Here is a 21,405-nt window from a genome sequence, read left to right as displayed (position 1 = left end):
TTTTACATTAAAATTATACATCTCAAAATATAATTAAATTCATTTTAATTAAACTTTAAAATTGAAACAAATATAAAATGGCGTGTATGAAAAAATCAGAATGAGAATGCAACGATACTCGGCAAAAGAATTCTTTCCCTAAACCAACCACGATAGTTGAAAAGAATCAAATTGTTGTTTCTAAAACCTCATTATCAATATTTATCAACTCACGACATAGTAAGAACTTTTGTTAAAACACCATAGATTCTTCTCTGACTTTTGGTGCTCTTCATCTCGTGCATCGGGCAGTGTCTTAAAATACACATGCTAATAAAGAATCCTAAAGTAAAACAATGATGCTATCATCACACAAGGAAAAAAAATGCAGGAAAATGGTTACAGTAGCTTGAGTAATTACTCACAGCTTACTAAAGAGAGTATCCATTTTTTCTCTAATATTATATAAAATACAACCAGTGACAAATTCCCAATGGAATAATGAACGTCCCATAATATGTCATTTGACAATACTACACAACCAAAAATTCATCCACCACGAAGACATCATCAATCCTCATATTTATCTACACAGGTGTGTGCATGTACTGGATCTATAGATACTATAGAGCATGATTTGAGCTCGATAAGGACTCAATAAAATGTTTCACAATACACGCAACAGTTCGGCAACAAGCAAGAATCAATCAGCAAAATTATCTCGATTCTATGAGCGTTGTCCAGAAAATGGAGGAGTAGGTGGCATTCTAACGGGTGTGCGACGACTGCTGGAATTCGGCTCTGAGCTTAAATCACCATTTTGGACTGGATCACTTTTCCGGCGACTGTGACCATTAGACTTAGAATCCCAGTAGGAATCTGATGCACCATTGGCAGCAGCATCAAATGCAGATCTCCAGTCATCACCTGATGTACCAGAAGCAGTTGGACTACTCACTGCAAATTTTAGACAGGAGCACAATTTACATGACAGAGAAATGTGCTCATAAACAAAACGTAAATAATGATAATGATGATATAACATTAATCATAATAACAAAGAAGCTATCATTATGATCCCAACTGCATTGAAATGATCAAATAGGAACGGAGATCAAGTATACATGATAATAAGTGTGAAAATAACATGCCTCCTTGTGTCTATTGTTACCCTTTTCCAGTCACTTTTTGTGTTTTACCCTCTATAATGATGAACATTTCATTATTCCAATCATGCTGATTGGATTCTCTTCCAAAGAGTATTCTCCACAACACAGTAGTGTTTCATCCATAAAAAATATTTTTCGCTTTATGTCAGATTTCACCTACAGAAACAGTTCCACCATGAGAGAGCGTCTTTCATTCAGTTAACTATCATATCAGGCGAACAAAAGAGATATGCTTGAGTTGAAACTTGAGAAGTCATTTGATATGGTGTTTTAACAAAAGAGATAAGAGATAAAGACAGTCATTACCTGCACCCCCGCCATTTGATATGTTGGAAGCTGCAGCTGCTTGATTGTCGTGAATACTCAATTGCCTAGTAAGCTTGGAAAGTAGAGATGATTGCTTTTGGTAGCGTTCTCTTCTGCGCTTCACATTCTGGTCCTCCTGGAGCAGTTCTTCTATTCTTGCTGCACTTTGGGCACTATAATCCCATATATATCGTTACTTGATAAGAGAATAAGAATGAAAAATATAATATTAAAATACTATGTTGAATCCACGTACATAGATTTGAATCATTTGATCAATAAAACAAGATTGACAAAATAAATTTTCCAAGAAAACTTCACATTTGATCAATAACACGAAAACAAATAAATATATAGATGCAAAACATGAAACTTACCTGACAGAAATGTACAATTTATTAAGCATGTCTTCTTTTGCCTTCTCTACTTGGCATAGAACAACCGCCTGAAATCAAACGATACACACATGAAAACGGGGCCTAAGATAAAACATGTTGCAGTAAAATCTGACCTTAGGGACGTTGGCAGCCAGACTGTTAAGAACAGCTTCAACATAACCACGCACTTCTTGAGCCATCCATCGAAGTTCTTCCTCCGGATCTACAGGTCTTCTGGCCACTGTATCCTACATGGGGCAACAAAAAGAAAACATGTTTATAGAACTCTCCATTGATATAGAAAAATACATCCTAATGGATCAAGCAGGCAAAAATTAGACCGTGCAGCAATCATCATTGATTAAAATTGGTTGGGACCATAGATGCACCAAGAAGGCAAGAAGACCGAGGCAGGTCATGAATCACTTACAAGTGAACCATCAGAAAGACTTTGCCGCATTGAAGGGGCAGATTCACCCTTAACTTCACCTCCCTTAGAGCTAACAACATTTCTGAGTTTATTCAACCACTCGGTTTTATCTGCCATGCTCTCAGCCTTTAAAACAACAGCACCATGGGCTACAAACATCAAAGAATTACTAGCTAATTTGATAGTAAATATAACAAAAATATACATGATGGAAAAAAAGGTAAAATAACATACCTTTTAGAACTGTCTTATATTGAACCCTGTTTGTTATTTTGAATAAAAGACTGGGTGTTTTCCCAGTATCAGGACCATTTGCCTTTTTATCTTTTGAACTCTTTGAAGGAGATTCCTCTTCCTCTGAGACTTCATCCAAGTTACATTCCTGATAGTTTCAGCAAAAGAATACACAAAGGAGAATTTCAAACGCCAATCTTCCAAGCATATCAAGTCATATCGAAAACTTTAACAGCTAAACATTATACAATACAAAGAAAATCATGCCATTCAAAATACAACAAATGTCCTAAATTCGATACAAGTAACGTATATGTTGAACTATTGGTACATCAAAAGATAAAAGAACAAAAATACGACAGATATTTCTGTTTTTGCAATATGCCATAAATATTCTCTTATTGCTAAAAGCATTGAGAAGACACAAAAATAAGAGCATTGCCATCTTCAAATGTCCATGCCACCATTTTCTCTAGATGGTACAAAGTGACAAGAGACATTAAAACAAAACGAAAAGCTGAGAGGATTCTCATCAAACAGGAATATTCGTAAGGTTGGTAGTTTTTTTTCTCAAAAATAAAAACTAAAAAGGATAGCGAACAGTCATCAGATGCAGGGCACACCTCCAACGTAATGACGCCTCGGAAGTGGCGCTCTTCTTGTTTCTTCGTGTATCCAAGCTGCAACAAAATGCAGACAATTCAACCAAATGAGATAATCAGTAATAAAAAGGGAGTAAACCAGAATCCGTGACAACCAAAGTGCACTGTACTATTATCAGCACATTGTGTTGATATCATTGCACACCACCACCCCCCTCCTTTCTCCCCAACCCTTTTTCAAGTCTATATCCAACTTTCTTTTACAACAAAAAGGTATGACACTACAATGTAATGTTTGTAGACAATCAAAATAATCTAAATACATTTTCAGATTTTCTTCACGCCAAACCCAAACAGAGGAAAGAAAGTGCAGGGTATCAGTACCATGGCAATTTAATAAGTAAACTTTGAGCCACTCACTTTTCCTGTTTTTTCATTCAAAACAAACCATCTCCTGCTCCAACCATTGGTTTTGGCACTCTTCTTTAATAAAAAACCTGTAGAAGCGACCAGAAGTCAACCACAATTTTTTCCCAAAAACTGAACTACCAAACTAAATTGTCACTCAACCAGCTTGCAGCAAAACAATGTAACTGTCAACCAATGACGTATAGACTCGATAATGTCCCATACGCCACTTAGAGAGAGAAACTCTCCCTTCTCACTACAATGCAAGGAGTGGCGCGCTTTTACGCTGGATTTCGAGTACTTGAGTTTTCGTCTTTGCTACTGATTTGCTGATCATTCCTTGCTTTACTCTTCTTACCATTTCAATTACCTGTGCTTTCTGATTGTTGGATATCGTTCTCATCTCGGTTGTTGAAAGTGCAAAGACCTGGTTTCTGCAGTCTAAGTGTTTGTGACATTGCCACAATGAGCACCGTGGGTTTTGAACAAGTTGCTACGGAGGTGCAACCGAATACCTCTGCTACTGTTATAAGCATGAATTTCGAGCAGACGAATGATAATCAGAACTTGCAGGGTAACAATAGTAACTGTGATGATCGATTGGCATCAAACTCTGCACCTACTATGGAACAAACACTTAACAACTCTCATAAGAGCAATCATGGTTTGGACAATAGGAGAACTCGAGCATCATATGCAAGTCTTTTCAAGAACAACAGAATGGCTAACAGCAATTACAAATTGGAATTTGTGGATACAGGTTCAACCAAGCTTAAATTTGGAGAAGAAGACATTGACTCGGTTGAGAAAACTTATGGGATTTGCCTGCTAGGATATGTTCTGAATGGGAAACCACCTACTGCGGCTTTATTTGATTTGGTACGAAGATGGGGAAAGGAAATACACTTCCAAACGCATGATAGTGGATGGGTTGTTTTCACCTTCCCAAATGAAGAAGCGAAAGAACGTGTACTAAGTGGCGGTTCGTATATGGTATTTGGGTTTCACTTATTCCTCAAAGAAATGCCAAGGTGCTTTCGTTTCAGGGAGGAAGAAATGAACTCAATCCCTTCGTGGGTTCAAATTCATGGACTTCCACCGGATTGTTGGAATCACAACATTTTGAGCAAACTAGCGTCGAAAGTAGGCAATCCTATCCATATGGATATGCTTACTCATGACAGGAAGAGAATCAAATATGCAAGAGTGTTGGTAGAGATAGAAACTTCAAAACCCAAGATCACGGAGGTACAAGTCGAGCTACCAATTGGGGATATCAGTATTACATTTGAATATGAACACGACATCCCAATATGTGAGAACTGTCATCGGGCTGGACATAATATGATTAAGTGTATCAGGAAATTGAATGATGTGGTAACAGAGGGTGCAGATACTGAAAATGGTGTGGCAAATAACAACAAACGCAACAGATCTAGAAGCATTGCGTGGAGAACAAGCACATCTAGGGGACGCTCGAGAGTGAGCAGGAGCTATAAACATGCTCCTCCAAGACACCACTCGCAATCTGTAGGTACCAACAGTAAATTGAACAAAAGTGCTTCTCCTAGTTGTATGAGAGAAGGAAACATCACTGAACCCAATGATAGGAAGGCCGAAAGTCCAGTTCATGATCCCCCAACCACAGAGGTGATTACTGCTAATGATAAGGGAAAGAAGCCTATGACTAATGCTAATGAAACGGTACCTGCTACTTCCGGTCTTTCACCAGCTGATGATGATGGATTTGAAGTGGTGTCCAATAAGAAGGAGAACAAGAAGAATAAGAAAAAACAAAATAATAAGAAATCGAATGCTGAGCAACAAGAAGCTATGAAACAGCGGGCGGTGTTCTTTGAAGGCATGGAAGATTCGAGTTCGTATGATACTGAGTATATGCCGAATGATGGTAGTTCAGGAATACATTTTGGGAACCAAAAGAAGGGGCGGCAACCCGAAATTGCCTCCAGTTCCCAATGAAGCTAGCTTGTTGGAACATTAGAGGTTTTCACAAACCTCTAAAGCAAAGGGGTGTCCAAACTCTTGTGGGCACGCTGCATATTGATGTTATTGGTATTCTTGAATCTAAGTTTGATGATAAAGCCCTTCAGAATCTTTTGCGTATTCGATTTCCAGGTATGAAAGCTACTCATAACTTTGACATGAGCAACAAAGGCCGAATTTTTGTATTGTGGAATCCTACTCGGGTGGATCTTACTACCATTTGTTTGACAGATCAAGTATTGCATGCACGAGTTAAATGTTTAATGACACAAAAAGAATTTTGTATCTCATTTATTTATGGTTTTAACACGATTGTGCAAAGGAGATTTCTGTGGAATGATCTGATACGATTTGGTGCAAATTGCTCTTTACCTTGGATTCTATTGGGTGATTTCAATAATGTGTTAACACCGGATGAGAAGCAAGGGGGTCTGAAAGTGAAGAACTATGAAACCAAAGATTTTGTGGATTGTGTGGCTATATTAGACTTGTTGGATTTAAAATTCTCGGGTTGCTTCTACACGTGGATGAGCCCCAAGGTGTGCAGCAAGTTGGATCGTGTCTTGGTTAATCAGGCATGGCTGTCTTCGAATCTAAATGGACATACTGAATTTCAAGCCCCGGGTTGTCTATCGGATCACACTGTCTCTATAGTATCATTACTCGAGGATCAAAAGCAGAAACCAAAGGCTTTCAAGTTTTTCAACATGTGGACATTGAGCGACAAGTTTTTGGATTTGGTTTTAGACCGTTGGAGATTTGAGGGATATGGCACTTGTCAATATCGGCTTAAGCAGCTATTCAAAGGTTTGAAAAAACCATTGCAGACGCTCAATAGACAACACTTTGGCAACATTTCCTCTCGTGCAGCTGCTGCTAAGACGAGATTAGAGGAGTTGCAAAGGAAAATGCTTCACACAGGTACTATACTAGATGAATATAAACAATTAAAGCGGAAAACTGAAATTGTCATGGAGGCTGAAAGATTATTCATCGCTCAAAAGACAAAGATCAACTACTTGAAACGGGGAGATAGGTGTACTAAGTTCTTCCATGATTTGATCAAGAGAAACAACAAAAGGAATGCTATCTTGGCCATCAAAAATAGCGAGGGGAATATTGTTACTGATTTCAAGGAAATAGCCCAATGTTTTATTCATTTTTACTCTGATCTATTGGGTAAAAAATTAAGTACAGCTCCAATTGACCATGATATGTTTCGACAAGGACCGTGTGTCAAGGAAAGGGATTGGAACTCATTCACTAAAATGGTTACGGTTGATGAAATTGATAGAGCATTGCTTGATATCGACAATGACAAAGCTCCTAGGCCGGATGGATTTGGAGCACTGTTCTTCAAAAGTGCTTGGAACATTATCAAATCTGACGTATGTGCAGCAGTGTTTGAATTTTTTCAAAAAGGAAAAATGCTGCGACAGTGGAACCATGCTACTATCGCACTAGTGCCCAAGTCATCAAATGCATCAACGGTTAATGATTACCGACCAATCTCCTGCTGTACGGTATTTTACAAAATTATTTCCAAAATTCTTGTCAACAGGTTGACTGCTTTTATGGGAGAAATTGTTGATGACGCCCAAACAGCTTTCATTAAAGATCGATCAATTGTGGACAATATCCACCTTGCACAAGAACTACTGAGGAAGTATGCTAGGAAAAGGGGAACTCCTCGTTGCATGTTGAAAGTTGATTTATGCAAAGCATATGACACGGTTGATTGGGACTTTCTGCGGGAGGTACTTTCCTCTCTTAACTTCCCTACATTATTCATTAAGTGGATTATGGAGTGTGTCACTACCACGTCATACTCGATTGTTGTGAATGGTCAGATGTATGGTTTTTTTTAGGGTAAACGTGGGTTGAGACAGGGAGACCCATTGTCACCATTGTTGTTCACTTTGTGCCTCGAGGTTTTATCAAGATCATTGCACCGTATGTCTAGAACTCCCCCTTTCAGGTTCCACCCGAAATGTGCCGCCATCAATATCACGCACTTGGCATATGCTGATGACTTGCTATTATTATCTCATGGTGACGTGTCTAGTGTTTCTATGATCATGCATTGCTTGGATCAGTTTGGGGATATGGCTGGCCTCAGAATTAATGCACTAAAATCCAATATTTATACGGCTAGTATGGCTGATAGCGTGAGGCACGAGATATTGATGATAACTGGCTTTGCTGATGGGTCATTGTCATTCAGATATCTAGGGGTTCCATTGGCGGGTGCACGACTCAAAGCAGCAGATTATAGCATTCTTGTTGACAGCATTGCGAGGAGAATTAATGCTTGGCCCAGGAACTCTTTATCTTATGCAGGGAAAATAGAACTAATTCGATCAGTGGTTCAAGGAATGGAATGTTTCTGGCTATCCATACTACCTGTTCCGTCCTGTGTGATTGACTCCATTCAATCAATTTGCCGGAAGTTTGTTTGGCCAACAAAGCACCCGCCTATTGCATGGACTTCAGTTTGCAAGCCTTTGGAGGATGGAGGATTGGGTCTTAAGGATCTCAAGGCGTGGAACAAAGCTTTACTTGCAAAAACGCTGTGGAAAATCCACCTCAAGAAAGATAGCCTCTGGATTAAATGGGTTCAACACTTCTATCGCAGTTCAAGTGACATTTGGAGTTTGGAGGTGCATAAACAAGACTCGCCACTACTCAAAAAACTACTCCATCTTCGTGACTTGCTCATAGGTGGTTTCGGTACAAAGGAAATAGCCCAAGATAAAATCTGTTCTTGGTTTGCTTCACATCATGGTATGTCTAGGGCATATGAATATTTCGTGCAATCTAAAGGGAAGTGGCCTTGGAAGATCATCTTGTCTCGACATTGCATCTTGCCAAAGCACCGAATCATTTTATGGTTGCTAGCCCATCAAAAACTTCTAACGCGTGACCGAATGGGATTTGTGGAAGACAAGATATGTATGCTGTGCAATGAAGTTGATGAATCAAACTCACATCTTTTCTTCAAATGTCGTTTTTCAAAGAAAATCTGGGATGGGGTTCGACATTGGTTAGATATGAAGAAGATCATGGCCACGCCAACCTCTGTCCTCAAAGCGTTTAGAGAAACGTACAGAGGTAAGTCTACTTTAGACAAAATGAGAGTCACAGCCCTTGCAGCCACGGTATACAATGTTTGGAACTTAAGGAATCGAGTGCTTTTTGAGGGAGAAAAACCGAAGATCGAAGATTCCATTAGGAAAATTCAGATTCACACCTACAGATGTGTACCGAATATGATTGATATAATTTCTTAAGAACATTGAGTAGGCAGTTATGTATTGTATGTTGGTATACTATCTCCTGGGGATGCCCAGTGTATCTGTACTGCTACATTTTTACCTTTTTCAATGAATTAGTTCATAAAAAAAAATGTAACTGTCAACCATGGAGTGAAAGATTAAAAAAAATTACAGAACAAGACTAGGAAGAAAATTAACTCAAAATAAAAATAGTGTTCTTGACTTCTAGCTTATTCATGGCGTTCATGGGATCAATTGTGGCTTCAGTGATTTATGACCTGTTTCTCAGGTTGGAATTTTGCAGAAAATGCAAATGGCAGGCTTCTGCCAACCTCAATTCATCAAACTGATTCTTACTCGATTTTACCATCAGTTCTCGCAGAATTTATCTTTTAAAAAATGTTCAAATTCAACACAAATACTCCGGGTCAATTTGCAGCATTGGGCTGAAACTTTATAAAATGACAAACAAGAACGGTTCAGAACTACAATCATGCAGAACATACAACTAGTTGAACATAAACACAGAACCACCTATAGATTGAGTAGATAAGGAGAGACAAAATACAACTTCTTTCATATTATACAAAATAAACTTCAAATAAGGAAACAACAGGTCTTTGAGGTCAATAAAAACAAAGAGGTAACTGTTAACATGAACCTGCTGTTATTTCTCCTTCAGGCCCTGCTGTCTTCAAGGCAGACACTTGTTGTGTATCTTTATCTTTGTCTTGCTGATTGGGCTTATCTTTCATAGATTTTAAGTTCCCCCCACTTTGTTGACTTACAGTTTGTGGACTAGTAGCCTGAGTCAAGCACTCAAGACACTCAGAGGAGCACACTAATAACAAATTCTAAGATAATAAAAAGTAAACTTCTTCAGTGGAACTATGAACACATGGCAGTTGGCATGACGTTACAAATTACAATGAAAATACGATGAAAAAGACCAATCTCAGGCATTTGTGAAATTTCATGCGTGAAATAATAAATAATAAATAAACAAAATATACAATGTACCCTATTCAATATGGACGATTCAGCCTCAGATGCTTTTTTTGATGACCGGCCTTTAAGCTCCTCCTCCCGTCTCTGTCGATCCATTCTGTGAAAAAAATATGTTAGATGTCTCACATTTGTCAGACCAAATTCTTGGGAGTTATATATATGGATTTGGACAATTATATCCTTTTGAGCTAATTTTTGGGGTGAACTTAAGTCCATGATCTTAATATAGTATCAGAGCTCAGACCTGCCAATTAATGTCTTGTAAACTTCACGCTCTAGTTGTTCGTTCCGGGGTGTAAGGGTGTGTTAGATGTCTCGCATCGGCTGCATTAAGTTCTTGGAAGTTGTATATAACGACTTGGAAAATCATCTCCCCTGAACTATCGTTTTGGGTGGAGTTACGCTCAAACTGATGATATTAACAGCAGTCCAATACATAAAGGTAGGTATGTGCTCTGATATCATGTTAAGATCATGGATTTGAACCTAGCATCATCCCAAAAACTACCTCAAGGGGAAAGGATTGTCCGAATATATATATACAACTCTCAAGAACTTAATCTTGTCGATGTGGTCTAACACACCCTTCTCGCACCCAGGAATAGAACAATTAGAGCGTGAAGTTTACAAAACATTAAGGGTGACCCATAAGGATAGTCTAACACATAAAAGTGAGCTTGGGCTCTGATACCATGTTAAGCTCATGGACTTGGGTCTGACTAAATTTGAACATCCCATTCGCGTATTATATACCCCCACATGCTAACCCCATGGCTAGGCTCGTATTTATGACCAAGCATGATATTCTCCGTACAATTGAATCTGCCACCCCATGGTTAGGCTCATTTTGAAGTTAACGATAAAGTTGTTACCTATATTATAAGATTTGCTGTTCCAGAATTAGTTCTGAGCTTAGAAATTAAGGTCCAAAGGTTGCATCCGGCAGGATAGGTCGAAAAAGTTCTGCCCCATTGGTAGTTGTGGGTGTGGTCATTGAAGCCAGCAAGGAATGGGGGATGCAAATTGACAAAATCGTAAATAGGGGTGAAGAAGCAGCAGATGCAGAGATCAAATAAATTGGGGCTGTTGTTATGTATGAACAAAGCTAAGGACCTAATCCATGATGATGTTAAATACCTAATCCATGATGATGTTAAATACCTAATCATGCTAGATATAGGGACCCTGGAGTGGTGGGATCTACCTAGCAGCTTTATTTTCTTGGAAATGTGTTTTGAGATTCTTGATTTTGACTCAAAGGAATCTAACCATACTGAACATTTCTACAAGGTTTAAAGAGTATCAGTTTGATTTTCTGAATTTTGGTAAACTATTCAGAGACTTTGGTTTTCGGTTAATTGTTTTTTATGTGGGTTGGATGGATCCACATATCAGAAAACATGCTAGTATTCTCATTATGATAACAGAGTATATGGGTGTTAGGCGAAACAGTATCTCAAAATTTTTAATTGAGGGAATATAAACAGTGTCAAAGGAGAAGATGGGAATCAAGATACATCCAACAGGTTATGTGGCGAGTTTATAGTTGAGTTAAGATTAGTAAATTGATATGTCGCTTACTATCCTGTTTCACCCCGACCATCCAGTCGATCAAAGATAAATTCAAGGTTCCAGCTGGGGTTTGTCCGATTTTGGAGGTCTACGAGCTGGGTCAATAACCCTCGCATTCTGAACATTGTACTGGGGTATGATGACAAATATTGATGAGACTTTACATACTGGAAAGTGGAAAGACAGCATTATCACCAGGAATCCAACTTCCAGCTCAATTATTGACAACCGAAGTGGTCAATACTCTTGTTAAAGGTTTGGCCAGGTCGGTGGCTTAAAAGTTCCCAGTTTAAGGATTAGAGCTGTTATGGACGTTGATATCGTAGACAATGAAAGTTCAAGTTTCAGTCTTGAGGACAAGACTTATTTTCAAGAAGACGGTATTGTTATGGTCCCACTTGTGTCGGACCGAGAAAGCCCAGGAAGGAGGTCCAAAGTCAGGCCCAAAATGAGAGAGGCCCAGGCCTTATAGTGGGCCAAGACCAAATAGGCCAGAGGAGGCCCAAGCCTCCTATATCTCGAAATAACCGGAAGAATCTAGATTGGGAGAGAGGGATTAAATAGAGGAGTTTGTTAGGAGATATTCATTCACATTTTTACAGTTTAGTGAGTTACTAGCTTGAGCTAAGGTATTTTGTAAAGGATTTAATCCTTGGCTGAGTGTTTCACTCGAATTATTGTTATACTTTTTACTTTGAGTCGATCGAAAATTTAGTTCCTAACAGTAAGGATATCCCTAAATCAGCTAACAAAAGTGGGAAGCTTTTAGGCCAACATTGACACATCAAACAAAAAACTGGGGTCAAAAGAGCTCACAAAGATACGATGTGTTTGACAAGCGACATAAGAAAGTTTCAACGTCTAAAAATTACTAAAGGGGTAGGGAAGAGGAATTTCCAATGCATGACCAGCCATTGAACGTACCGCCTCTGCACCAAACGAATAAAATGCTGTGGAGGAACAAATGCCCGTTCCATGTCAACAAGAGCAACAACCATATTTCTTGCTTCATTCTTGAATCCTTCCAAAGCGGTTATGGCAATTGTTACAACCTACGTTAATAACAGTTTATATTCCATCAAGAACTAACAAAATATATCTGAATTTTGTGATGCATTTTAAAATCACAAGTCATGTTTACCTCTCGCTTAAATGGAGGATATCGTCCAAGGCCTGAAGTCGCATTTGCAGCAGCTGAGACAATATCGACGAGTACCCTGTGCACCTATTCAAAGATTTTTAATGTATAACCTAGCATTAGAACAAAACAATGCACAACTGGAAGAAGCAGGATTTCTTACTGCATGAAAAGGAATGAAAATTGCTCTAGATCAGAAAGATGGACCAAAGAAAAATGAAGGTAAGGGACCACATTATAGGAGTCATTGCTTGTAACAAACCTGAAAATTTAGTCGTTGGGATTCATCGATCTCACTTGCAGATCAAATTGAAGTTAAATTACTTGACTAGATCATTGCAATAGTAAGAATCGGGAAAATATAAATAGGAGGGTATTTCATGTTAAGATAACTGATTAGGAAAAAAATCAAATACATGTAGCAGAAACTATCCAAGGGAAACATTTAATTAAACAACATAACCTGAGAAAGGAAACAAAAGACAACACTAGTTCACCTCATCAACACAAAGACGTGAAGGTTCTTTTGCAAGCTCCAGAACACCCTTGATTAAAGACCTCAACCCTTTCTCAGGAGATATAAGATACGGTTGATAACCATCTGCTTCAAGAACAATCTGGAACCAATTAAAAAAAATCATCCCAGTAAGCATGCAAAATAGGGATTATGGCTCAAATTAGATACCTAGAGATCATGCAGCAAAGTAAGACAACACATACCCTCTTCACATTATTTATGTCGAAATGTCTATCTAGTGGAAGCTGCTTGATCCTATTGGGGAAATTTCCTTCAAAGCTAGCAACAACTTTCCACCCACCACCCTGGAAGAAAAGTGATGTTATTTATAATCTTAGCAAAGTAAAAACATACTTATGCTGCTCACATCATCTCCCATAAATATACAGTTGCATGATAATATAAAAAACAATGTCCAAAAGATTGTTTCAATGAAGGGTAATGATGATATAAGTGAAATGTGGATGCAAGCATCAGACATAAATAAATGGAAGTGCACAATTAAACAAGCACTATATCATGGAGAACGAGAAAAGCATAAAAGATCCGAATTCTATTTGTTTCCTCAGAATACAATAACAAGGGGAAAAAAGGGCCACAATCTCTTCAATATGTCGCAAAATCCTAGTTTAAATTACCCAATTTGCAGGTAGAAAAAGGAACATCCATTTAATAAGCACTCTACCACCAAAAACGAAATTCATCAAGTAAATCCAACAAAATCAAACCAGCAGTGCCAATCTTAAAGGAATCATTTCTTTAATGATATTGGAACAGATCAGAATAAATTAAACAAATATGGGCAGACGGAGAAAACAAAATTTGACAGCCAGTGAATTCCTAGAATTGTGCGACAAAGCAATTTCTAAATTCTAAACCACATCCATACAAACTATTCAAGATTCTTTATTATTTTAAGATGAGTCAATAATCTCAACGTCCAGCTGTCGAGATAATCTTCTCAAGATACTGGAAATATCACCCCATAATGATTGCAAGTGTCAATAATTTACATCACGACCATTCAACAAGACAAGTGCATCAAATGTTACAACATGTACAATTTCAGAAAACAAAAGTAGCAAACACCATAAAATTAGCCAGGTAATTTATGCTAGTTGGGTTGTTCTAGAACAAGGTCACATGAATTCGAGATACAGAGAATTGAATAAAAAAGAGAAGAAACACCAACAATTCCTGATATCGCTACCAATTAGATCGAGTATGCTGCCAAATCCAACACTGCGTAAAAATGGCACCTTTTACAATAATCACCTTCACATTTGTTTGCATGATAATGATAGAGCTTATTTCCATATCTCACCTCTCCAGTAGAAATGTGTAGAAGAAACTTGTCTTCAAATTCACGGCAAAGCTCCAGTGCTAATGCTTTTGTACCCTCCGAACTCTGAACCATCTGTGCACCGAGTCTGAAAAGCTCATCCTCTACTGTTTGGGACTTACCCTGAAGCCTGAAGGAGTATCAAATTAAAAATATAATCAACAACTCAAATATAGGTTCTAGATACTGTAAGTAGACTGGGAAAATAAGGATCAGTTTAAAAGTATCCGACATCATTAACAAAATAATTTTTATGCATCTGACAAAACTTACAGCACTGAAAATTCCTAATAAATTTAAGTTTTCTCAAGAATGCTGGGATCTTATAAGAGATATAACAGAGGTAAGATGTGAATTTTGTACTTCTATGGAATCATTAACATCACAAATGAGACCTACATCTCCCTTATACGAATTCCGGTTCATTTGAAACTAACGACTTCAGGTCAATTAGTCTTATGACCAGTCCATAAAAAATAATCATCCACAGATATTTGTCTCTAGCCAAATTTTTACTATGTGGAGATCTTTATCCCCTTATTTGGAAACCTGGCAAGGCATAACCTCCCAGGTTAAAAGTTTTAGTTTGGGTTGTTAACGAGTTTGAATACTCATGGTATACCACGACACACAACTTACTCAAAGATGCTCCCGAGTTGGTGTACTCTAAGGCTATGTTTGGTGTGAGTGATAAGTGAAGGATAAATTGTTAAACCCATGTTTGTCTCATTTTTATGGGCCCAATTAATCATGAAGCCCGTGTAATTATTGGATAATTTTTTAATATAAAAAGATTAATTAATGATGATAATATTTTAATTATGTAATCAATATAATTTAGTATAAATTTGTTGGGAAGCATAATTAGATGGGATTAAATTATCATTTTACGATAAATTTAATACGAAGAAATGATTTGTCAAAGAATTAATTTTTTTTAACATTCTGTATCGGTCGTTCAGTAATTTTTATAAAAAAATTATGTTTTTGAGCATTAACTTAGTTCAAGAATCTGAATTTTATCAACTAGTTGATATATAAATTGAATTGAAATTTATGAGTTTTGAAGGTTAGAATCTACGTGATTTGAACTCTATTCTTTGATGGTTTATATTTTTTTTATTTGCACATACATTACACTAAATAATTACACGATGAAACTAAATAAAATTAAAAAATAGAGAAAAAATAATTAGAAATCAATATTAAAAATGATATAAAATGCAAAATCATATTAATTTTTATTAAAAAAATAAATTGTCAGATAAATGCATAATCTATAATTTAAAATTTTATAAAATATTTATTTATTAACAGCTGAACACACGGTTTTGAAAACACCGCTACAAATATCATTTTATATACCAAATTGTCATCAATGTTTGTTTAGAGTATTTTTGTCTCAACAACACAAAATGTAAAATTTATCATACTCATTAAAATTTTATCAAACAAAACATGTTTTATCACAACACATTATATATCTTTACCTAAGAAAAGTGGCAATGAGAATCCAGTGATAGCATTTTTCTCTTGCTTAATCACAGTATCTAAATGGTGTAAGATCTTGGAGGAATATGGTTTTCATTTGATTATGACCAGTAACACTTGTGAAAATCAATGTTTGGGAAGGAAAAATTCAAAAAAATTGAAGTTGGTGATAGCAGCAACTAAAAGGGATCTGGAAACGAGGAGGCACTCCAATTGGGTTGAACTTCAGAGACTTTTTGGAGAGATTGATCACAAGGATGTATTATCCTCCTATTTCATACATAATAATTATGAACAATTTTTTATTCTTATCAAAATGCCATGTTTCTTCAGACTCAATTCATAATCTAAAAAGGTATTCAAATGACAATTTCCCAAGGATATCAAATATCATCTTCCCCAAGAAATGCAGCATAAATTATGTTTAAAAGGAAAACAAGTATAAAACTAATACCATGGTTAGAGATTATGGAAAGAAACAATCCCTCCCAAATGGATGAGCACAATTGAAAATAAAAGTAACTTGAAGAAAGAGTATACCCAGAGAGGAGACTTGGAAGCCTGAATTTCATACGGTTTCGGATCTGCTGAGCAAGAGTTTCTACCAAGGCTAGTCTCCCAAGCTTGCTCTCCGGGGCTCCTGTAAGAATAGATTTCAAACTCTCATTCTCAGCTTGCCAGGCAGTTTCCAAAGAGCTGTCAGCTCCGACGCTTCCCGATTGAGCTGATGCTATGGAGACAGATTGTCCAATTAAAGCAACCCAAGGGATGTCAGCTGTACTTCGTGGCCCCTGATTTAGTAAAAGAGCTTTTACAGCAGCAAGAATTTTTGTTTCTGAAGCAACCTGATCTATCTTACTAATAACACCAACAGTTCTTGTACCTAATAAACAATAAGAAGTTAGACAAGTTTACATAGAGAATTTTAACAAATACGCCACGACATCAGAATCTCTTTAGAAATTCACACTTGACAAATGAATGTAACCTACATTCTCCATCAAGCTCCTTCGCCATTCTAATGGCTTTTGCTGATGCAACTTCTGGAGCTTGGGAAGCAGGAATGACAACCACCAATATTGCATCATTGTGTTCAGCATATCGACCCTGTGACCAAAACAATCCATCAGACCATTGAATTAAATTACAACCAAGTGTCAGGTAATGAATTCTTATTCTGATTCAGGCAATATGCAAAAAGCAGAACATAAGTATAAAACCAAGATTCAATATGAAGTACAATTACATATGCATTTTCAAGCATTAAAATCTCCTTAGAAACTCTCACCAATGCATCATCAAGACTTCCTTTATCCACCCCAGGCAAATCAATCAGTTTTAATGATGGAGCTGCAAAACAATGTGACAAAGAACAAGATGGTAATGAACATATAAAGAAATTTAGTGAACATTTTTGTCAGAAAAACAAACGTTTGAATGCTTTGAGAAAAGGTGAAGATGAAAATAAGTAACTTGTCTCGGAAGCTTAATGTGTTGGGCAGAATGGGCATGTTTAGCCAATTCACTGCCAGCAACAGTTAAAATAAAAAGTAAATTGTACAACTGGATAATCAGATGCAGGAAACAGCATAAAAAAGCCACCTACAGTTCTGTAAAAAATTTTAAGCAAAGAAATTATTAGTTCAAATGCACCTGTGCTAGTTCGGAGCTTCAAGTATATCTCATCACGACTCTTGCCTGAAATTTTGCTCAACCTGTCCTGTAATGAATGCCGAAGACCACCTATGATGGAACAAAGAAAGAAGAAGAAACATATAAGAGCTAATTGATGTTTATACAAATATGATATATGCTAAAGTTCAGTTAGAGGGCCTACTAGCAGAAACTTGTTGAGAGTTGTTGTCAATATGCAACATAATGGATTTGCTGTTTAGAGAGTTATCTCTTATTAAATCAACACATATCGGAGCACGTGTGGCACCACCTTCGCCAGTTGGCTGAAAAATTGAAGGTTAAACACATGAAATATGGTTCACACAGAAATAATTGAGGGTGCATACCGCATGATAAAAAAATCAAGGATCAACAAACTAGAAATACTTACCAGTGCAGGATGCCCAATTAGACTATTCAATACAGCAGACTTACCTGCACCCTGAAGAAATTGTTCAACATCGAACTATATTATTAATTTACAAGATTATGATACAGATAAAAAAATAGTTCTATTAAGTAATTCCTGTGCATATAATTTTACGAAAGATGCTCACTCAGATGCAGATTCTAAAAATGCATAATTCTGGAGCAACACCAGCACAGATCCGATATCTGTTATCGATTGTCAAAATATTCAAACAGGATGGCACAGAAAATGATTTAAATACAGGTATGCCATTAATAGAATATCATTATTTCCTGATACACTTGGTCAGGTAAGTTCCAGCAAATTTTTATGATCCAGCGAAGTACAAGTCTATCAATCAATGATTCATCACTTCAGAATATCAGATCCCGGTAGACAAACTCACAATTCACAACTATTTCCCAATCTCAAGTCCTCAGGAACTGATACAACAGAAAGACACGTAGCATGGTACTCATACAATAGAAAGACATGAAACATTAATTATTTGGTATATCTCTCTGCCTCTCCATATCCCTATGCCTCTCCGACAATGGTTTCAGCGCCCTTCAATACTGGACCCGAAGATATAATCCACGTTAAATAAGTGAAATCCAAGCTAACAATTGGTACCATGCTTATTAATCCCCAATATTGTTATTTATATCATGCTTAATAATCAAGGAACTGCTCATTTTCCTTAGATAAGAAGTGATTTCGTTGAGAAAAGAGAATTTTTTTTTCCTTTTCAATTGCTATTTACTTGACTTTGATAGAATGCACCTAGTTCTAAAAGAGGACAAGTCAAGAAACTCACTGGAAACTAGGCCAATATTTGTCAGCTTTAGAATTTGATAACGACACCAAAAATAAAGCATACCAACTTAAGAGGTTCAAAATATACAAGCAATGCCAAAAGAGAGTAGAAAAAATTGGTAAAACAACAGACCAAAGGATTCTAACTTTAAAGGTGTGAACCTGAATATTATGAATCGTGGAAAAGTAGCTTCGATAGAAAAAGAGGCTGATGCTCAGTAAATACTTATCATTTCAAGAGACTATAACACAAATGACAACCACTGTTGGTTTATATGTGCTTCATTCAGTGAACTGACATATAGACAAAATCAGAATATAAACAAAATGTCTATTGATCTATTCTTCTGGGCCAGGCCTCTCACCTCATACCATTGTGACAAACTTCAAATTACATATTCATGGTAAAGGCTAAGCACTGAACCAACAACATACAAAGAACACCGACATGCACAATCACACCTTAATATAGCAAACCAAAACCACATAATCCATAACGAACCAATTCTACCTAACCACAAATTGACAAATAAATAATGGTCCGCCTCATTATTCCTAATTCATAATTAGTGAACCTAAAACTGCATTCGGACGTGGAATAAAATGGTAATCAAGAACCACAAGAAATATAACGCCAACTCACATTCCAGATGATTAGAATGAACTTGTAGATCCAAAACTAAGCTAGCTCGTGAATCTAAAAGCACCAGTCAATCAAAGACATTGAAAAGAAATAACGATGAATCAAAGGTGGGAATAATGAACTGACAGTGCTTCCGAGAGTAACAACATTGAGAAAAGTGGAGGTGCGTTTAGAGAAAGCAGAAGATGAGTTTTCGTCAATATCTTCGTCGGCAAGCAGGCCCGCGGCCTGGCGCATGGAATCGGAAAGCTTGGACAACTCCTCGATCGCCTCCATCGATTGGATCAACAAGAAATGGAGATCCAACGGTAGAATTGAGGTGCAAATGCGTTTGAATATTGTGGATTTAGGGCGGAGGGGAGGGGGCCGGGTATATTCGAAATTTTGAACTTTTTCTTTTCAAAATTAGTAACAAGGAACAGATCCTAGATATGGAAGGACAGCTTTTTTAAAACTATAATGTATTAAATTAAGGTAGATTTACCTCATGATGAAATTAAATAAGTTTTCATATATTTTATTAAGTACAACTTGGATCGAATCGATTAATTTTATTTGAAAACAGATATTTGATTTTGATTTTGCGAACTTAGGTGTATTTGATAATGATTCATGTAAAACGGTCTTATAAATCTATATTTGTGACATCGATTAACTTGGTATCTACATAAAATGAAAAATAATATTTTTTTCATTGGTTATGTTGGATAAGAGATTCGTGTCATAAAATAGAATTATAAGACGGTCTTATCGGAGCTTTTGTGATATTTGAATTCCACCTTAGTATGAAATGGATTGGCATACGCTTTAATTTTAATAGAATTTAGGATATAATTATTTGGATACGAAATATATAAATTTCAAATGGGGATGTATACACACTATAAATTGTCTCATATATATATGATGTAGGATCTTGTTGTAATCTTTATGAGAATTGAATATCTCTGTAACTCATTTTTGGATTCAATTGGGTGATTATCATAACTTTGTATGTAGGATTGGTCATAATCCGGACCAAGTAAAATTCATGTCTTGGTGTTCTATTATTTCCGCATAAATCGTTTGTGCTTTCTTTAGTGGATTATTTGGTAATTAGTTATAACAAAGTGGTACCCGAGCTATGTTCATTTATTGTTGAAGGATCTTGACTTAGTTGTTATGGAGGTGTTAGATCTCTGAGTGAAGTCTTTAGTTGATTCCTCGAGGAAAGTCTACTGGTCAGGGGCAAATATCCATATGTTAATATCAAAATTCGAGGTGGAGAAATGATTTCAATCCATGGAGAGAAAAGATGATGGCTCATCTGAGAAATTTAAGGCTGGACGATGCTCTCAAGGGTGAATCGAATATGCCAAACACCATTACAAACAAATTTGAGATCTTAAAGAATGCAAGAAATACTATTGTTCTAAGTTTAAGTGATAAAATCCTTAGGAAAGTTGTGAAGGAGAAATCATGGAATAAGTTAGAACAATTGTATATGACAAAGGCTCTGCCCAATAGAATTTATATGAGTCAACATTTCCATGGATTTAAAATGGATGAGAACAAGAGCATAGATGAAAACATTGATGAATTTGCTCTCTAATTTTGAGAACATAGAAGTGTTCATTGATGAAGAAGATCATGCCATATTCCTGTTGAATTCTTTGCCGAAATAGTACGATCAACAAAGGGATACTCTCAAGTATGGAAGAGGCACTTTCACCCTTGAAAAAGTCGTGGGTGTTGCTTACTCGAAGGAATTGGATCTTAGGGTAGCATGAAAACAATATAAATATGTCAGTGAAGGGCTAAATGTTAGAGGCAGACAAATATGCTGAAAGAAAGAATTATGGATACAGAGCCAGAAATCAGTCTAGATCTAAATCAAGACCCAGGAAATCTTGATAGATATGTAATGTGGCGCCCCAAACCTCGCCACGTAATCATACAACATGTGACGTCATATGCATAAAAATTTTCTTTTCGACGACGTAATAATATAATGCATATACGACAAAATAGT

At 36.7% G+C, this 21,405-nt stretch overlaps 2 protein-coding genes across 4 annotated transcripts; one reads left to right on the top strand and one right to left on the bottom strand.

Annotated features, from left to right (window-relative positions):
- Nucleotides 1–459: 459 nt before the first annotated feature.
- On the bottom strand, nt 460–19,806 carry LOC142520070 (dynamin-2A-like). Of its 3 annotated transcripts, XM_075623025.1 has the most exons (23): nt 19,521–19,647; nt 18,084–18,141; nt 17,918–17,968; nt 17,690–17,810; nt 17,506–17,595; nt 17,141–17,202; nt 16,845–16,959; nt 16,393–16,735; nt 14,344–14,491; nt 13,223–13,324; nt 13,000–13,119; nt 12,506–12,589; nt 12,289–12,416; nt 9,805–9,889; nt 9,446–9,590; nt 3,518–3,594; nt 3,119–3,175; nt 2,496–2,643; nt 2,262–2,410; nt 1,966–2,079; nt 1,832–1,899; nt 1,455–1,627; nt 460–936 (listed from the first exon to the last, which is right to left on the bottom strand). In XM_075623025.1, the coding sequence occupies exons 4-23, from the start codon at nt 17,727–17,729 to the stop codon at nt 707–709; spliced, it is 2,478 nt and encodes an 825-aa protein (XP_075479140.1). In that variant the 5' UTR covers nt 17,730–17,810; nt 17,918–17,968; nt 18,084–18,141; nt 19,521–19,647; the 3' UTR covers nt 460–706. The 3 variants fall into 3 exon arrangements, with proteins under 3 accessions (XP_075479140.1, XP_075479139.1, XP_075479138.1); XM_075623024.1 differs by lacking the exon at nt 18,084–18,141 and having other exon boundaries at nt 460–906; nt 19,521–19,806; XM_075623023.1 differs by lacking the exon at nt 18,084–18,141 and having other exon boundaries at nt 19,521–19,805.
- LOC142520071 (uncharacterized) lies at nt 7,465–8,943 on the top strand. Its single transcript, XM_075623027.1, has one exon. It carries the CDS (start codon nt 7,465–7,467, stop codon nt 8,797–8,799), a length of 1,335 nt encoding a protein of 444 aa, XP_075479142.1. The 3' UTR covers nt 8,800–8,943.
- Nucleotides 19,807–21,405: the final 1,599 nt, after the last annotated feature.

Source organism: Primulina tabacum, chromosome 12 (genome assembly GCF_025594145.1).
Source record: "Primulina tabacum isolate GXHZ01 chromosome 12, ASM2559414v2, whole genome shotgun sequence".
Classification (NCBI taxonomy): domain Eukaryota; kingdom Viridiplantae; phylum Streptophyta; class Magnoliopsida; order Lamiales; family Gesneriaceae; genus Primulina; species Primulina tabacum.
The sequence above is the reverse complement of the archived record's forward strand: the minus strand, read 5'-3'. Positions and strand labels throughout refer to the sequence as shown.